The sequence below is a fragment of the Castanea sativa genome, chromosome 11, assembly GCF_040712315.1.
Source record: "Castanea sativa cultivar Marrone di Chiusa Pesio chromosome 11, ASM4071231v1".
Classification (NCBI taxonomy): domain Eukaryota; kingdom Viridiplantae; phylum Streptophyta; class Magnoliopsida; order Fagales; family Fagaceae; genus Castanea; species Castanea sativa.
The window spans coordinates 33,319,234-33,339,416 of NC_134023.1; the positions used below are offsets into that span (position 1 = coordinate 33,319,234).

Here is a 20,183-nt window from a genome sequence, read left to right on the forward strand (position 1 = left end):
TGTGATCTCCTCAGTTCACAAACTTCATTCAGCATATAAAAGCAACAAATAATTGACACCTATAAAACCACGTACGAGTATTTGAAAGTTGAAACTGAACACACAGACGGAGAGAGAAACACACAAAGCTCTCAGAAAGACTAACAATGGCTACTAGTGTTGTTGTTGTCGGTGAGGAAGTGATGAGGAACAAGCAAGTAATATTCAAGGACTACGTGTCTGGTTTTCTCAAAGAGTCAGACATGCAAGTGATCAATGGAACCTTGAAACTGAGGCTTCCAGAGGGCTCGAATGGAACATTATTTACCACATAAGCATTTTCGTTTCATAAATTAAAGGTAAGAACTAAATGAATTGTAAGCTGAAAATAACATGGATTAAATTAACTACTACGTGTCTAAATGTAAAGATCAAATTAGCTATGACTCCAAAACATATAGACCAAAATGGTATATTCATCAATTTTTAAATAAAGTACATGATAAGGGTAAAACCAATATGACGGTATGGCTAGTATAATTACAATAAGGTGACGGGTAATATGACCTAAAGATGACGGATGGTTGGTAGATGGACAGGAAGAATTCATGCGTCGCTCTCCAGGCTGCCTCAAACCATGCTATGTGATTAGGGCTGACGTGGCCCTGAGTGTGATTCACGCAAACATGAATGCGAAGAATTCTTGCACTACACGTTAGTCTTAATCAAAGGAATTTCATAAGAAAAGGAATTCTTAAAGGTATGAGAATGGAAAGAGTTTTAATCATAAAAGGAAAGAGCTTGATAATCAAGGGAGGGAAATCGACTCTACATCCCTATAAATACATCCAAAACCCCCATGACTAAAGGTACGCACATCTGACTCAACTCTGGCACTTTAGGGTTGAAAAGAAATTCTAACTTGACCTTCGGAGGGTTTTTGGCCGGTACCACACCGGTGCTCTCTTTTAGGTCTCTTTGTTTTCTGTTTGCAGGTTCGATTCAAGTTGGAGAGTGCTCGCAACTTATTGGTGATATTTTCGACATCATTAGTACAAATTAGTTTAAATTAGTTATGAAAAATTGGTGTGTGCCGAACTTTTTAATGTAGACAATATTTTAAGGAGGATCAAGATAGACAAAGGTCAAATGGTTAATCCTTCTGTTTACCCATTGCAGTAGCTGATTTCTCAAAGTGTTAGCGAACACACGTGTGATCTCCTCAGTTCACAAACTTCATTCAGCATATAAAAGCAACAAATAATTGACACCTATAAAACCACGTACGAGTATTTGAAAGTTGAAACTGAACACACAGACGGAGAGAGAAACACATAAAGCTCTCAGAAAGACTAACAATGGCTACTAGTGTTGTTGTTGTCGGTGAGGAAGTGATGAGGAACAAGCAAGTAATATTCAAGGACTACGTGTCTGGTTTTCTCAAAGAGTCAGACATGCAAGTGATCAATGGAACCCTGAAACTGAGGCTTCCAGAGGGCTCCAATGGAATACTAGTGAAGAACCTTTACTTGTCCTGTGATCCTTACATGCGTAACCGGATGGCAAGAGTTGAGGGTCCTAATGTTTTTACTTCTTTCACTCCTAGCTCTGTAAGCCTACCACTCTCTCTTTGTTTCTCTCTTCTAGCTCTCAGCTTTCTTGGTTTTTCTTCTAATGCTAATATGATAGGTGAAATTCGATTGCCCGGTTTTTGAAAATAATAAATTTAGCTATTCAAATTTTTTCATACCTTTGAAAGTGATGTTATTCCTCTCAAAATTATGAGCATCTTTAAAGTATTTTTTAATAGATTATAAAAAGTTTTCAAAAAAGTTTAATTTTTTTTAATACAAAATTTAACTACAAACTTGGTTAAAACTTAAAATTACAACTTTACTCTACTCTTGCAAAATAAGTTTCCTTGTGTTAAAACGTATTGTGGATTGTGCATTCTAAATAATGATAGGTCCAAGCAGGGGTGGAGACAAGGGGGGCTTCCTCCCAAACCCCTTTAGTATAGGATTTCTGGATTACTTTGCGCCACCCCCACACACCAAGAATTTCTGGACAAATTTCAAAGACAACCAATTAACATCAAATCTAACCCATAATTTCAATTAACTTTACAAAAATTTGATAATTTGATGCAAAAATTAATTCCCCCCAACAAAGAGAAGAGTATACAATATGTTATATATTTTAAAACGATAACAAGGAGTTTTTTAACGGTGTTCGAGACACCTACAAAATTAGAATTGGCTACCACAGTGTTCTGATACAAAGAGCTACTTAATATGCTTCTGTCAAATCCCTAAAGTTCAAGTAATTGAGATTTTACATTTCATTGATCTAATATCATGAATGGTTTTGAGAGTTAGTGCCTTATGAGGTGGCTTGTTATTCTCTAGCAGCACATGCAAGAACTTGCCGTGCTGTCATGAGATGTGCTACACACTTGTACCTTTATTAATGAAGTTATACTAAATATCATACTAGAGAAAAAAGATACAAAGAGATAATACTAAATTGGACACATTGACACTTACTATTTTTTTTTAATGGGAGATACACAACACTTAATCTTTTACACCAATTGAAATTCAATTTTCATCACACTTTTTAAGTTTAAATCAAAATCGTCTACTAAATTGTGTTTAAAATATTTCATGGCTCCAACTCTAAGTAGCGGATCCATACTTTCAAATTATGTCTTATTTTTTCATGACACTAAATCTCTAATGCTTACATCTTTCCACTAATCTTTTTTTTCCCCTCAATCTCTTTGACCCTTTCATTGTTTCAAATTCTATGTTTTGGTAACGAATTTTGAGGCTTTTTTAGCAATGAAGTGTTAAAAATTAATTAAAAAATTGAGTGGAAGATCAATAGATGAATGATTGTGTTTCCAAAGTTCCCTATAATTTTGCCCCCCCCCCTAAATTAAAATCCTAGCTCTACCACTCAGTCCAAGTCTTTTGTAAACCTATGTAGAGATAACCTAGTTCCAAGTTCAAATCTTCTATCTCACAAAATGTGCTTCATTCAATGTGGATTTCAATTAATTCAATTAATAGTTGAATAAGAGATTTAAAATTCAATTCCCATCTACACAAAAAATAGAGTGGTATTTAAATATGATGATAAAGGCACAATCATATACTTTATAGGTTGAAACTCTTTAAAAAAAAAAAATTACACGCTTCTATTATTTTTCCCATTATTTTTCTCGTTTTCTCAAACTAAGAGAAAAGCCTAGCAGCTGTTTCAGTTTTTAGTGGGACCCATCACAAAAACTTGTTTGGTTTAAGAACTCTTACTCAATTTTCATTTTTAATATCATAAAAGTTGAATTTGAATCCGAAAAATGAAAAAACATTTTCAAAATTTTTATTTTCATAAAAGACAAATATAATGGCAATTCCATAAATATTGTGAAATGCAAAGGCCCCACTTAACTTACATACACTTATGTAAGTTAAGTGGGGCCTTTGCTAGACAAACATATGATTTATTTTATGTCAATATCATGTATTCAAAATAACTTACCAAATACTTTCAAACGTGAAAATTGGTCTTTTTTTTATGTGTCTGTTATACTCAAATTATCTATTCAAATTCATCAAAAATAAAAAATAAAAAATAAAAAATGGCTTATCAAACGCCCTCAAATATGAAAATGTATTTTTTTTTTCTTTTTTACATTCAATAAAGTAAATACAGAACGGAAAAGAAAAAATGAAAAGTGAATGCACCCCTTTGAAACCATACAAAACCCTAACTTTCTTCTCCCAAATTTTAAAAAAAAAATCTTCACATCCCAATATTTTAAGTTGTGGGTAATTTCTTTGTCGTTTGAGGTTTTGGATTTTGCTGTGGGCAATTTCTTATTGTCTTTCTCTTTGGAGATTTTTCACAGCAAACCCAAATTCCCCAGATCAAATCTTGATGTCATAGCATATATATATATAAGATCTATTAACGGCAATCTGACGAAAAAGGATGAGGCCAGGACCGGAGAGTGACTTCAACCTGGGGTTGCACTTCAGCATCTTCGAAGCAAACATACATTGATTTCGTGGAGTTTGTTGTTTGGTGCTAAGCAATCTGGTGGGAGGTGTGGATGGCATAGCACCAGTAAAACTACTAGTAGTAGAAGTAGTGATACACTAGTACTGTAGTGCTATTGTCATCCCGGTTATAAGTTTAGAGAAATGGGTCTGTGGGGGGCGCAAGAAAGTCAATAACCCATAGCTAAATTCGTTTGGATACTGGGTTTTTTTATTATGGAATTTCAATTTCAATTTCAAGTACTTTCTGGGTTTTTTTGTCCTTGTCTTTTTATGGATTATTTATGTTTTTTTTTTAATTATTATTATTGATGAGATATGGAAAATAAAAATAGTAATTCTCTTGCTATATATGTATATATTGATTGGGATTTGTAAAATAACTCAGCTTGTACAATGCAGCCATTAACTGGTTATGGGGTGGCTAAAGTATTGGATTCAGGACACCCAAACTTCAAGAAAGGTGACTTGATTTGGGGCATAACCGGATGGGAAGAATATAGTGTCATCACAGAACTGGAAGGACTCTTTAAAATCCAGCACACTGATGTCCCCCTTTCCTACTATACTGGAATTCTTGGTATCTTGCTGCTTGTGTGTGTGTGTGTGTGTGTGTGTGTGTGTGGGGTTTGTATATCTATGTGTTAGCTTGTGAAGTTCTTATTCAAATGCGATTACTCTATGCTCTGTATATGCAAATGCACCATAAAACTATATGTGAGATTCATGGTTTCTTGCTGCCATTTGTGGGATTTTCTCTTATTATTTAATTGTCATGGTTAAAAACACTTGGTGGCGAATAGTTAATTCATTGTGTTGACCCTTTCATTAAGAACCTCAAAAGATTGAATCAAAACTTGCATGATTAATCCATATCCTACATTTTCTGATCCTGATTAGCATGAATTCAATTCTTTTCTCTTGTTCAAATTTGTAGCTAGATAGTGGGGTACAGTTGGATCCTTGACCAATTCAGTGAGTTGGTTCAGTAGTTTGCTGGAATAGATTTGGCAAATACAGCTGTTTATAATTGTGGTTCTAGATCAGATATAATTGGTATATACACTATTTCAATGGAGTTGATTCTCATAATAAAGAATTTGTTCTTAGTTTGGGTTTGATACTTCTTGGTTTCAAGTAAGTTTTCTATCTGCATACTGTTTGAATAAATTTGATACCAACATTGTGAGAAAATTTAGTTATGAATATTTAGCAATTATGAAACTGCCAATGTTGTTAAATGAAAATTTTACAAAATTAGGTGAGATTTTCATTTGCTTTCCCTTTCCATCATATAATGTCTTCCCTATAATAGGCTGTGTTTGAATTTTATTCTAGGTATGCCTGGTTTGTCAGCGTATGTCGGTTTTTACGAAGTTTGTTCTCCTAAGAAAGGAGAATATGTGTTTATTTCTGCGGCATCAGGTGCAGTTGGTCAGCTTGTTGGGCAATTCGCAAAGTTGATGGGTTGCTATGTTGTTGGAAGTGCTGGAAGTAAAGAAAAGGTGAGTAACTTCTATTTGGCATACTTCAAAATTAAGCGCTATCTATTCTTTGTCCAATGAATGCTTTGATTTTTTTCCCCTCTTTTTGTAAAATGATTTGGTTACACAATGACCATGATTAAGCGTGGTTAACCTGATCTTGCCATGTGTCATTTGGTTTCTTTGAAAATTTATAGTAAATCAAGCCAATATGTGGACTTAAGAATAATAGAACATATTTGTTCCTAACATGAATCTTACTAATTTTGTACTTACAGCATCTTTCTTTTTCTATGACATACCACAATTTCCACAATAATATTTCAAAATTCATAGAATTCATAATAATTATTTCTAATTCATTAAGCCCAATTTTCTCTTCCCATCGAGTGGCTCTATAGTTCATGGACCGCAATCTTTTGACCACTATGCATACCTGGTTTTCTTCATGAAATGTTCAGATGGGAAACAAAAGGTATATTGAAGGCCTTTGTTTTAGATAAACTCATCCATATGCATAAATAGTTACTTTATAGGAAGCAGTCTTTGCAAGCTTTTGAAAGGATGGAGTTCTTGCTAGAGTTGTTAGCAATGCATATCTTTCTTTTTCTTTTTCTTTCCCCTCTCTGTTTTAGAAGGGAGTATTCAGACTGGTCAATACTCAACAAGAAATTAGAATATTTTTGTTCACTTTGTTCGCTTTAACATCATGCAGGTTGATCTCCTAAAGAGTAAGTTTGGGTTTGATGATGCTTTCAATTATAAGGAAGAAACTGACTTGGACGCTGCATTGAAAAGGTCAGTATCTATACATATTGCTTAACAAAATTTCTTGCTCTGAAGCTTTAGTTAACAATAGGATATCAGCTGGAGATAAAGTTGTTGCATCTGTGCTACATATTATTTACATTTGTGCGTGTGTCTATATTTTCATCACTTTTAAGGATAACATACATGGTCTTGATTATCATAATGATACTAAATATTACTAGCTTTTGGGTGAGTTCCATGGTTTGTGTTACCAGCAGCTTAATTGTTCGGTTGGAATCATGGCCAATGAGTTGAGGATTTGCTATAAAATATCTGTAAACTGGAGAAAGTTGGAATGTAAAATGCACCATTTCATCAATTTGTACAATAATTTTACTAATTCTCTTCTAATGTTAGCTCCTTTATCTCTGATATAACTATTAATCATGATGGAATTTTGTCTTCTTATGAATAGCAATGCAGACAGATTAGATGACTTTGCTCATGAAACATGTACATTCTTTCAACTGTAGTTTTATAATTGGTTGAAATATGTAGGTAGGTACATGGTGATCGCACATTCATGGAAAATCCTATTGACAGGTTATGATTAAGATAACATGTAAAAAGAAAAAAAAAATGCTAAGTTGAGGCAGAATATGTGAGAGTGAGGGGACGTGAAATAAAATTTCTTCTATTCAAAGTGGAGCATATTCTTGCATAAAAATATTCAGCCCACAGATGTTAATTATGAGTTGAAGAAATTTTATGTCAGACACTAAATACAGCATTCACTATTTCTGAGTGTCACCAGGTACTTCCCTGAGGGCATTGATATCTACTTTGAGAACGTAGGGGGAAAAATGCTTGATGCTGTGCTTCTCAATATGAAAGACCATGGCAGGATTTCTGTATCTGGACTGGTTTCACAATACAATCTTGATCAGCCTGAAGGTGTTCAGAACTTGATGTGTCTTATTTATAAAAGAATTCACATGCAAGGAAATCTTGTCTTAGATTACTATGACGTTTATCCCAAGTTCTTGGATGTAATGCTGCCTTACATCAGAGAAGGGAAGATAATGTATGTGGAGGACATAGCTGAAGGCCTTGAGAGTGGCCCTGCTGCTCTGGTAGGACTTTATAGTGGCCGCAATGTTGGGAAACAAGTTGTTTTGATTGCTCTGGAGTGATTTGGCCATGATTTATGTATCCATTTGCTATTATGTTGAGTTTTATGTCAAATTCTTCGATGTTAGAGGTCCCCCTTGTGGTAGTTTAATAAAGCCCTGTCTGCAGCCAGGGAAAGGTTTATGGTTTGGTGTTGAGTACAATAAATCTACAAGAAGGAACTTTGACAATTTACAAAACCACATTAATTTGAGTTTCAACCTTTAACTTAGTCATGAATGATATGTTATATCTTATTAAGGAAACTATGTTTAGTAAGCTTTGAGACCTGTAAGATAATAAAAACCTGGCTCCATCTCTAAAGAATGTGAATTGATATTTTTAAGAATCTGATTTGCAGGCATGTGTATTATTCATTCTAGTGTACAATGAAAACTTGAGAGTTGCTTAGTTTGGTGTGCAATACAATTTGAGTCAGAGATATTGTCAAATAAGCCATTATCATTTCTTGGAATTAAAAAAGTAGCTTTGAGAAATATCTGTTTCAGGTTGAGAGATTGATGACCTTAATCATATGCGACAACGCACAGGAACAGTTCAAGACAAAGCAACGTAGCCGTAAGCATTAGCTTAAAATGAAAAAGTTTATTAATAATCTTTCATATCAAGAAACAAGAAGCATTTAAATACTATATTAAAATGAAAAAAAAATACTAATTATATATAAAATTGTCGTCTTATACCTCAAATTGTAATGAGCGGCCTTGTCTTTGCATACCAATTAAAATTTACCACTTTGTTTGAAAATGAAAATTTTCAAAATGTCAATGTAAAACTTAAAATAAATAATTATTATTATTTAAAGGAAACTATTCTCTCTCTTACAATAGATGAGTTTTGTGGGTTTTAAAATAATACTATTATTTAATAAAAATAAAAATAAAAGTAAAAAGATAATGATTTATTTTTAAAGAGGGTAAATTACTATTATGGTTTTTGGACTATTAGATAAAGTGTGATTTGCTAACTCGTTATCCTGGCTTTTGAACGTAGATAGTGTAGTGTCTTTGGGTTAGAACCCCATTCATTTTCCATTTCAGTCTACTTCAATATATTCGGTCTACTTTGGTCTATTTGGACCATTCGCTAAACTTCAGTTTGATTTGGTCCAATACAGTCCACTTCATCCATTTGCTCCACTTCAGTCTATTTAGGTCCCTTTGGTCCACTTATGTCCATTTCGGTCCACTACCACTTTTGTCCATTCGGTCCATTTAGTCCACTCGGTCCATTTAGCCCATTTCAGTCCATTTAGCCTAATTCGGTCCTTTCGGTCTATTTGGTACACTTCAGTTCACGGCAGTCCAATTCGGTCTAGTGGGTCCATTTAGTCCACTTCATTCCATTCGCTTTACTTTGATCCATTTCAGTCCTTAAGTTAAAGTCACATTTATCTTCCTATAATTTCCTACTCTCAAAATTGACATTGACCTAATATTAAAGGTTGTCTAAATTAAAAGCATTTATAATCGTGGAATGTAACCTCAAAAAATCAAAATCACATCATTTTGGAAGCTTTAACAGTAGTCCAATTGGTGGATGGAAGAATCATATTGAACACAGAATAAAAGTGGAACAAAATTTGATTAAAAAAAAAAATCAATATTTTTAAGAAATGAAATTTAAAAAAACAAAGGTCATTTAGATGAAAGGGTTTTCTTTTTTTTTTTTTTTGGTCCCCTAAAGGTTCTTTGGATGCGGCTCCTTGCTTTCACTTTGAAAGTAGAAAAATCTTCATTCAAATGGAAAAGGAAAAAAATTGTATTCATTAATAATTTAGAATCGTTTTATACCATAATCTTAACTTTTCATAATGCACTGTCAATTAACATCACCTTGTATGTGATATCATATATCAGGCAAAATTTCCCAATTACTAATTTTAAATTTAATTATTGAAAAGTTACACATCTTGACATACTCTTGAATTCTCCTAATTCATTTGAGCTCTAAGATCATTTTTTTTAAGTACTAATGGATAGTGATTTGATCCACAGATTTCATTATTAGAGAAAATGGCTACAAAAATAAGTTTGAAGAAGCTCAGAAAAGCAACCTACAATTTTAGTGCAAACAATGTCATTATGTCGGGAAAAATGGGGAGTGTCTACGAGGCAATGCTTCCGGACGGTACTTTCATGGCAGTTAAGAGGTTTCATGCATCACACAGCATTTATTAGAATCAATTATTGGAACTAATCACATTGGCTAGTTTGAGACATAATAATTATGTATTTAATAGGTGTCAAGAGAAAAAGAATTGTTTACTTAATAGGAATATGTTCCGAACAAGGTTGCTCCTAATAATGCTCTTTATCACTGGACTAAACACCAGTTGATTTTTTATATAAGCGGAGATTGAACCCCAGATATCATATTCAACCATCAGGCTTTACCAGTTGAGCTAATTAAAACCCACATCACCTTTTTTGTTTTCTATTGCAAGGTAGTGACTAGGTTCTCTCTCTGTCAATTTGTGTATTTATATTTATTTATTATTTGGTATAATAAATTTTGGTATTTCACTTAAAAAAAATTATTTGTAGTGTGTAGGTTATTTGCTTAAATTATTTCAATTTATTTATTAAATTGAATTAATTAAACTATTTCTTTGTAATTTTAACATCATTTAAGGGGTATTAATGTACTTATTTGCGATATATTATTACTTTCAAATTAATTTTAGATATATTTTTAAAAAATTTTGATTGTTGGTAATTATTTTTTAAACCTAAATTATAGGTTAAACTAAATATTATATATTTAAAAATAAATATTAATTTAATCAATTAATTTTTTGTGTCGTATCGTAGTGCATATAATTTTGTACCTCCCCCCATATTGTGTCAGTGCCACTATATCATAATTTGGAACTCTTCTATTAAAATTCTCATTTTTAATTTAAATTCAGATAAAGTTTCGCCAAAAAAATATTATTAAAATTTCGATAAAGTAGTACAAATTAGTTAAAAATGGTAATGAAAAATTGGGTATCTAACTTTTTTTTAAAGTGGACAATACTTTAATTAAGGACGATCAAGACAAAATCAAATGTTTAGCGCACGCCGCACACACACGTGTCATCTCCTCAGTCCACAAAATTCATATTATAAAAGCAACAATAATTGAAAGTTGAAACTGTACACACAGCATAGATTGACGGAGAGAAACACTGAAACACCAGAAACTCTTAGAAAGATTAACAATGGCTAGTGTTGTAGGGGAAGAAGTGAGGAACAAGCAAGTAATATTGAAGGACTACGTGACTGGTTTTCCTAAAGAGTCAGACATGCAAGTGATCAATGGAACCATGAAACTGAAGCATCAAGAGGGGTCCCATGGAATAGTAGTGAAGAACCTTTACTTGTCCTGTGATCCTTACATGCGTATCCGGATGACAAGAGTTGAGGGTCCTAACGTGCTTACCTCCTATACTCCTGGCTCTGTAAGCTCTCTCTCTCTGCTTTCTTGGTTTTACTTCCTCTATGTTAGGAACCGCGGTTGGCATATGGATAATAATTGCTGTTGTTATATTAAATGAATGAATTATCTATATCAAATCCGTAATTTGACATGGTATCAGAGTAAGAGATTATGAGTTTAATTCTAAAGATTTAGCAGCTCCAACGATGAAAGCCTCACAGATTTTTCTATGGCTCTCTGGCTCCCTAAAGCTCAATTCTCAACTCTGATGTCTTCTTTTTGGCTCAAGGAGCGTGGAAACTGAAGTCCTCAATTGTTTGGTGCTTGCCTGTTTCCTTAAGTTGCTCGTATGAGCAGTGCTAGCTACTTGCTCGAGCAGGTTCTTATTTGAGCAAGACAAAATCCTGATTAGAAAACAGCCTCTGATAAAATTGCGCTCGAACGAGATTTTTCAAATTGTAAAACTCTGAGCTTCTCTCATTAGGGAATTTATTGGACCAACAATTTCACACTCAACACAAATTACATTGTCATGGATATTTTCCAATTCAAATCATCACAATATATTTTAGTATGTAACATATAGGGTTGGAAAATTATATTGTTGAAATTTTTAAAAAGATAATCATAATTAAATGGCAATTAACTAAATGGTCAAATTCTTTGTATGTTGTAAGCATTATCTAAATTTAAAAAATTTAAAAATTTCCACCTCTTGCAATATATATATATGTTGAGTGGCCTTTGTAAAATGACTCAGCTTGTATCTTGTACTATGAGCGCAATTCTAATTTCTTTTTCTGATGATAACATGAGGCAGCCATTAACTGGGTTTGGGGTGGCCAAGGTTTTGGATTCAGGACACCCAAACTTCAAGAAAGGTGACTTGATTTGGGGCACAACTTCATGGGAAGAATACAGCCTCATCACAGTACTGGAAGGACTCTTTAAAATCGAGCACACTGATGTACCCCTTTCCTACTATACTGGAATTCTTGGTAACTTAGTCATCTACTCATTCAATGAAATATTCTAGATTGAATTAGCTATTAAATTACAATGAATGCTGCTTGTGCATGCGCATGCATGTGTATGATTTGGATACGCATGTCTGCTTGGGTGTGTGTTTGTATGCATGAATTGGATATGCATGTGTTAGTTTGTAAAATTCTTATTTGAAGGTGATTACTTCATATTTTCAGATGCTCTATATATGCAAATGCACCATAAAACCATGTGAGTTTCATAGTTTCTTACTGCCATTTGTCTATTTTTCTCTTACTAGTTAGTGCCTGTTTGTTTCGGCTTTTATAGCCCCAAAACGCGCTTTTTGAAAAAGCAAACACTGTTCCTGTGTTTGGTGGGTTTAAAAAGCTGACTTTGAGGGAAAGTTGCGTTTCCCATTTCTTCACAGAACGCGCATAACATTTATGGGTCTTTTTAGACCAAATTAGAAAAGTGGGTGCGCGTTGATGAATGTATCTGTTGGACCAAATGTGCATGTGCAGTGCAGTTACCAAATTGCCCTTTAGAGCCTCTCATCTCTCATCTCTCTACTCTGCCCTCTGCCCTCTCGATAACAAATTTCCAAATTCAAACACAAAAAAATCTATAACAAATTCCCAAATCAGCTAAGAAAAAAAAATCAATCCCTTGCAAATTTGGATTCCTCAAAATGCAAAACAAAAAAACATCAGAATATAGCAAAATTTTTCAAATAGAGTTTGTACCCATCTTGCGGTAGATGGATTATGGAGGTTTGGAGAAGAAGTTGAAGAGTCTCTCCAAGATGATAGATGAGTTCTTGCGGTAGCTCTGTGGACGGATGACTTCTTGCAGAGGAAAAAAAAAAAGGAACGTTCTGGAGTTTGAAGGAGAGGGAAAAAAAAAGGAAGAAGGAATGTTCTGGAGTTTGGAGGAGTGGTAGGGAAAAAAAGAGGAAAGAAGGATAAAAAGAAAAGAGGAAGGGTACGTGTGTGGAGAAGAAAAAAAGAGGGAAAAAAATGTTATCACAATATTTTCACAATAAATTTTAAGTGGTAGGTTATTATTAGCTAATATTGGTGAGAAAAAAATAATTTTTTTAGAAAGAGAAAAAATAAATTTTAATAGTACGTTCAAATTAAAATCAATATCAATTTTTATCACAATATTTTCGCAATACTTTCACAATAAATCTTAAGTGGTAGGTTATTATTAGCTAATATTGGTGAGAAAAAAATAATTATTTTAATAGAGAAAAAAATAATTGTAATAGTACGCTCAAATTAAAATCACTATTAATTATCACAATATTTTCACAATACTTTCGCAATAAATCTTAAGTGGTAGGTTATTATTAGCTAATATTGATGAGCAAAAAATAATTTCACAATATTGATTTAAGTATGAAATAAGCTCATGTATATATACTTTGTCCTTTTTGGTAATTTACCACTCAAACCACCACTTTTATAAGTACTAGCCAAACACTCAGCTTTTTCAAAAAACATTTTTTAACAGTTTTTACCAAATACTCAGCTTTTTCAAAAAGCACTTTTTCATACTATACTTTTTGAAAACCCCACTTTTTCAAAACACTCAGTTTTAAAAAGCTGAACCAAATTCACCCTTAGTTGTCATAGTTAAAAACAATGACGGTTAATAGTTATTCCATGGTGATGACCCTTACATTGTAATTATAACCCTCAAAAGTTTGAATCAAAACTTGCACGGATAATCCGTATCTTTTAACTTTGTTCCTGTGAAGCATGAATTCAATTCTTTTCTTGTGTTGAAATTTGGAGCTAGTGTGGTACAGTTGGGTCCTTGATCAATTCAGTGAGCTGGCTCTGTAGTTTGCTGGAACAGATATTGTAATTACAACTGTTTATGATTGTGGCTTTAGATCAGATATAATTGGTAGATGTAGTCGATTCTGAACAAAGTATGTATTCTTAATTGAAATTATGTGTTGAGTTTAGTAGTCTAGTTGGTTAGATAATTCTAGGTTTTCGACTAAGTTTGCTATGTACATTCTGTTTAAATTAATTACATACCAACAATGTGCATTTTAATATGGATGTTTAGCAACATTGCAACAGTCAATGTTATTAAATGAACATTTGACAAGATTAGGTGAGATTCTGTCATTTTACCTTTCCATCAACTGATATCCGCCCTATAATTGGCTGAATATTTGGATTTTATTCTAGGTATGCCTGGTTTGACTGCCTATTCCGGTTTTTATGAAGTTTGTTCTCCTAAGAAAGGAGAGTATGTCTTCATTTCTGCTGCATCAGGTGCAGTTGGTCAGCTTGTTGGGCAATTTGATGGGTTGCTATGTAGTTGGTAGTGCTGGAAGCAAAGAAAAGGTGAGCTATTTCTATTTGGCATGCTTCAAAGTTAGGCCCTATCTATTCTTTATCCACTGCCTGCATTGAACTTTTTTTTTGTTATCTTTTCATAATATGATTCAATTACATGCAATGACCATGATTAAGCATTGCTAACCTGATCTCGTCACGTGTCATTGGATTTCTTCGAAAATTTGTAGTCAACCTGACCCAATATGTGAACTCAGAACATTAGAATTTCTCTCTTTCTAACATGAAGCTTATTTCTTTTGTTCTTACAGTCGCTTCTTTTTCTATGACATAGAAATTTCCACAGGAAAACTTATAAACTCATATAAATCTTACTAATTAATACCAAAATATTTCCCAATTTTCTCTTACCATGGAATGGTTCTACGGTTGATGGACTACAATCTTCTGACCACTATGTATACCTGGTTTTCTTCTTGAAAATTTTGGATGGGAAACAAAAGGTATATTGAAGGCCTTGTTTTAGAAATACAAACATCATATACATAAATAATTCTTTATAGGAAGTAATCATTGCATGGTTTTGAAAGGATAGATTTCTTGCTACAGTTGTTAGCCATATAATATCTTTCTTTCTCCTTCCCTTCTCTGCTCTATAAGGGAATAAGCAGGCCAGTCAATACTAACAAAAAAATATCTATCTGCTTTCTGTGCTTTGATGTCATGCAGGTTGATCTACTACGGAACAAGTTTGGGTTTGATGAGGCTTTCAATTATAAGGAAGAAACTGACTTGGACGGAGCTTTGAAGAGGTCAGTATCTATAAATATTTCTTAACACATTTCTTGCTCTGTAGCTTTAATTAATCATTGGACATCAGATGGATATAAAGTTGTTCCTTCTATCTTTCTTATCATCTATATATGTGTGTGTGTCTATATTTTTATACTATTAAGGATAACATACATGACACGGTCTTGATCATCCTAATGATACTAGAAATTACTAGCTTCAGGTGAGTTCCATGGTTTACATTACTAGCAGCTTAATCGTTGCATTGGAAGCATGGCCAACGGGTTGAGGCCTTTCTATAAAATATCCAAAAAAATGAGATTGTTAGAATGTAGAATGCACCATTTCATCAATTTGTATAATAATTTTACCTCCTTTATCCTTGATGTAACCATTCATCACAATGAAACCATGTCTTACAGACAAAGCCATGTAAATGACTTTGCACGTGAAAGTGTACATTCTTTCAATTGCAGATTTTATATTTGGTTTTTCTATGTAGGTAGATGCATGGTGATAGCACATTAATGGAAAATCTTATTAACAAGAAAGGATTAAGATGGTAATGGAAATTTATAAGATTATATTATTGTAGTATTGATTATGCATTTGCAAATCCTTTTTAAAATAATGGTTATACTGCATCCACTAACATGCCCAGGCCTGTCCGATTAAAAAATTTATTAAGAAAAAAATAATTAAAAAAAAAAAGAGGCAGAATAAGGGGAAGGGGATGATAGGAATTTATATATATATATTTAAATCAAAGGTGCATATTCTCCCAATTTAAGTTTCAGCCCACAGATGTTAATTATGAGCTATTGAAATGTTATCTCAGGCACTAAATACAGTCTTCACTATTTCTGAGTGTCACCAGGTACTTCCCTGAGGGCATTGATATCTACTTTGAGAATGTTGGGTAGAAAATGCTTGATGCTGTGCTTCTCAATATGAGAGACCATGGCAGGATTGCAGTATGTGGAATGGTCTCACAATACAATCTTGCTCAGCTGTTCAGAATTTGATGTGTCTTATTTATAAAAGGATTTGTAAGGAAATTACCACGAAATTTCCAACCTATGAGAACAAACTATAGAGAAAAACACACGCCAAAGAAAAAAATAATCAACACACAAGATAGTATTTACGTGGTTCGGCAATTTGCCTACGTCCACGGAGTTGCAGAGATTTCACTATTATCAGGGAAAAAATACAAAGTGCGGCTACAATCTTTTTCTCTCTCACACACAACAACAACAACAACCCCTAATCACAAAAAACAGCATTTTCTACATCCTGCGCATAGGATTCACAATGGGCTATAAAATGGGCCAAAAAATTTTCCCGGAGGGCCCAAGCCTCCGCTCCATGGACTAAGCCTCAGAAAATCTCCCATTAAAAACCACGCAACATTATTCGGACCGGGTCATCAACCGAATCAAACATAACTATACTCCACAAAGCCCAACAGGATTCACATGGACGGATTTGCTTTCTTTGATTACTATAATGTTTATCCCAGGTTCTTGGATGTAGTGCTGCCTTACATCAGAGAAGGGAAGATAATGTATGTGGAGGACATAGCTGAAGGCCTTGAGAGTGGCCCTGCCGCTTTGGTAGGACTTTATAGTGGCCGCAATGCTGGAAAACAAGTTGTTTTGATTGCTCGGGAGTGATTTAGCCATGTTTTGTATATCCATTTGCTATTATGTAGAGTTTTATGTCAAATTCTTCGATGTTAGTGGTCCACCTTGTAGTAGTTTAACAAAGCTCTGTCTGGTTTATGGTTTGGTGTTTTAGTACAGGAAATCTACAAGAAGGAACTTTGAACATTTACAAACCACATTATATGGTTTTCAACCTTTAAATTAATCATTGATGGTATGTTATATCTCATTATGGAAACTATGTTTAGTAAGCTTTGTGTTCTGTAAGATAGAAAAAACCTGGCTCCATCTCTATAGAATGTGAATTGATATTTTTAAGAATCCGATTTGCAGGAACATGTATTATTCATTCTGGTGTACAACGAAAACTTGAGAGTAGCTTTGTTTGGTGCACAATGCAATTTGAGCCAAAGGTACTGTCAAATAAGCCATTATCATTTCTTGGAATAAACAAGTAGCTCTGTGAAATATCTGTTTCAGGTTGAGAGATTGATGGCCTTAATCATATGCAACCATGCACAGGGTCGGTTCAAGGCAAAGTCATTTAGGTGGCCTTAAGGCCCCCCAAAATCTAAATACAAAATAATAATAATAATAATCTTGCATCTCAAGAAATGAGAAGCATTTAAATACTATATTAAAATGTAAAAGTTCTAATTATATATAAAATTATCATTTTATACCCCAAATTGTAATGAGCAGCCTTGTCTTTGCTTACCCATTAAAACTTACAACTTTGTTTGAAAAAGAAAATTTTCATATGTCAATGTAAAACTTTAAAATAATAATAATAATAATAATAATAATAATTATTATTATTATTATTATTATTATTATTATTATTATTTAAAGGAAACTATTCTCTCCCTTACAATAGATGAATTTTATGGTTTTAAAATAATAATATCAATGATAAATAAATAAATAAAAAGTAAAAACATAATGATTTTTTATAAATAAGGTAAATTAATAATATGATTTTTGGACTACTAGATAAATTTGATTTGCTAACTCATTTTCATGGCTTTTGAATGGAGTTTGTAATGTGTTTTTGTGTTAGAATTTTATTCTCTTTCCACTTCAGCCATTCGGACCAATTTGGTCAAATTTTGTCCATTCAGTCCACTACGTCCATTTGGTCTATGCGGTCCAATGGGTCCATTCGGTCTAGTGGGTTCATTTTGGTCCATAAGTTGAAAGTCACATTTATTTTTCTATAATTTCCGACTTTCAAAAATGACATTGACCTAATTTTAAAGGTTATCTAAATTAAAAATCATTTATAATTGTGGAATTTAACCTCAAAATATCATTTGGAGCACAAAATTAGATGTGATATAATTAATAACTAGTCGCAAACCCGCGCAATGAGCAAGAAAATTTGATATGATTATTTTTTATTGGATAATTATTGAATTAATATATTAGATTTTATATTTTTAAAAATTGAATATGTATTATTTGAAATTGTGTTTTAAATTACAAGATTTTTGTGTAGTGTAACAAAATATATTTTGTAGTCAGGTATTATATATAATGAGATATGTATGAAAACACAATGCAATATTTTTATTTAAAAAAAAATTGATAGTGTGAGAATTTTTAGACCAAGTTGTAACTATGTATTCTTTGTTAAATACTATACAAATGTATGCAATTCAACTCTTATGGGTATATTTTTCTGCAAAACATAGATCCACATCGATCTCTTTCTTCCTCACAATTGAAAATAAGTGGAAAAGTAAATAAAGATAAATATGCAATAGATCATTATCAATAAATCATATATCATAAAGTGGAAATATAAAATAAAATAAAATGCAAAAAGAAAATTTTTCTTAAGTATCTATACATAAAAAAAATTAATAGCATAATGATGCTCTAGAGTAAATTATATTTTATCTTATTCTCTTTTTGAAATTTTTAGTAAAGATGATCAACTAAGCAAAGTAAAAGATTACCAAGAAAGTTCAAATTAACTAAAAATTTGATGGTGGAGATGCTAATTATTTGTAATAAAATGACCAAAATAAAAATAACAAATAGATTTGAGAAAAACACATAAAATTTCTAAAAGAAATTTTATCAAACACATGAAATGCAACAATACAAAATAACTACACTAAATATTTTTTTGACTTTTTTGATACTCTACAAATAAAACAACTTTATTCACTTTTTGTCACAATATAGACAATAGAGCGATTACAATGTTTATTATAATCTCCCCCCTTAGAGGTTATTTTATAAGCACTTTGATTGAGATCAAAATATGCTTTTTATTTCTTTTGTATTTTTTTCCCAAAGGGAAGTTAGCCTACCAAATAATCCAAATGATTATCATAAGGACCTGCTACCATAGAGCAATTTTTGGTAAATGTCTGTTATATCAAACATTTGATGACATCTTAGGCTTAAATATCATAGATTCAGCTTCTTAACATAAGCTGAATGTCTCTCCACAATAAGTCTAATAGGGGGATTCTCCACAACATCACCAACCTGAGTCTTGTAATGGCAAACTAATATCTTTTCATTGCTTGTAACAACTACAACCTCGTCTTTGCGAGTTTAAAGCTCATTTGCAACAACAATATGTATCTTGTACTTTTTAAGAGCCATATCAGCCTTCTCCAAAAGTATTTGTATATCTGTCTCTAGCTGTTTAGTCAGGCAAGGGAAAACTTTCAGTCCCATTTCATAATAAAATAACAAAAAGTCAAGGAACTTATAGCAAAATATTTTTTATACAAAATTCCAGTAGAAGAGAGATTAATAGGCCCTCCACTTTCTTTAAGACATAGGGGATTATGAAAGACCATATATCCTTTGCCTACCATTTTCTCTTTCTCAAATTCACATTACCAATGGAGTATATGAAGCTAAAAACATTGTCAATGGAAGTCCATTGGTAGACACATTCAAATTTGTAGCTATATATATTTTGTTTTAATATAAACTAAAATTTCTTTTTTCTTTTTTTTTAAACTACATATTAACCCAAACCAAAATTCAACCGAAGCTATAAGAGAGATTTGTGATGGGATATTTAAAAAATACAACACAAAAAAAAAAATATATATATATATATATATATATATAAAGACCATCAACATAAATTAGAGTTATAAGAAAGAACAAAAATCAAACAATAGAGAGAGAGAGAGAGAGAGAGAGAGAGAGAGAGAGAGCTCTCATAGTTTTTGTGTGGAAAAAATATGGATTGGATGGAATAAATGATATCAAATATATACAAAATAAGTGTTTGATATATTTCAACAATTTACTTTTGTGATTAAGCAAAAAATGAACAATATACATTGATATTCAATGAGCATGTGGATGTCCAAGTCTGTTGTGCCAAATTACCCAGGGTAGATAGGATAGACATCATGTTCACTCTTTCCCTAGTAGATGACATTCCCCATGGCCGAAGGTTGGATTAAAGCCTAATCAAATTACAAATTGACTTGAGGAAGGTTTTTATGGAAAATATAACTTTTTTATGAATAAAATAAAGCTATT

General features: G+C 32.5%; 1 protein-coding gene and 1 pseudogene across 2 annotated transcripts; both read left to right on the forward strand.

Moving 5' to 3' along the window:
* Positions 1-1,287: 1,287 nt before the first annotated feature.
* On the forward strand, positions 1,288-7,716 carry LOC142617186 (2-alkenal reductase (NADP(+)-dependent)-like). Of its 2 annotated transcripts, none has more exons than XM_075789922.1 (5): positions 1,288-1,589; positions 4,449-4,626; positions 5,385-5,551; positions 6,246-6,328; positions 7,095-7,716. In XM_075789922.1, the coding sequence occupies exons 1-5, from the start codon at positions 1,338-1,340 to the stop codon at positions 7,471-7,473; spliced, it is 1,059 nt and encodes a 352-aa protein (XP_075646037.1). In that variant the 5' UTR covers positions 1,288-1,337; the 3' UTR covers positions 7,474-7,716. The 2 variants fall into 2 exon arrangements, with proteins under 2 accessions (XP_075646037.1, XP_075646038.1); XM_075789923.1 differs by lacking the exon at positions 1,288-1,589 and adding an exon at positions 3,681-4,286.
* A 2,899-nt stretch (positions 7,717-10,615) lies between these two features.
* Positions 10,616-16,667, forward strand: LOC142617187 (2-alkenal reductase (NADP(+)-dependent)-like; annotated as a pseudogene).
* The last annotated feature ends 3,516 nt before the right edge of the window (positions 16,668-20,183 follow it).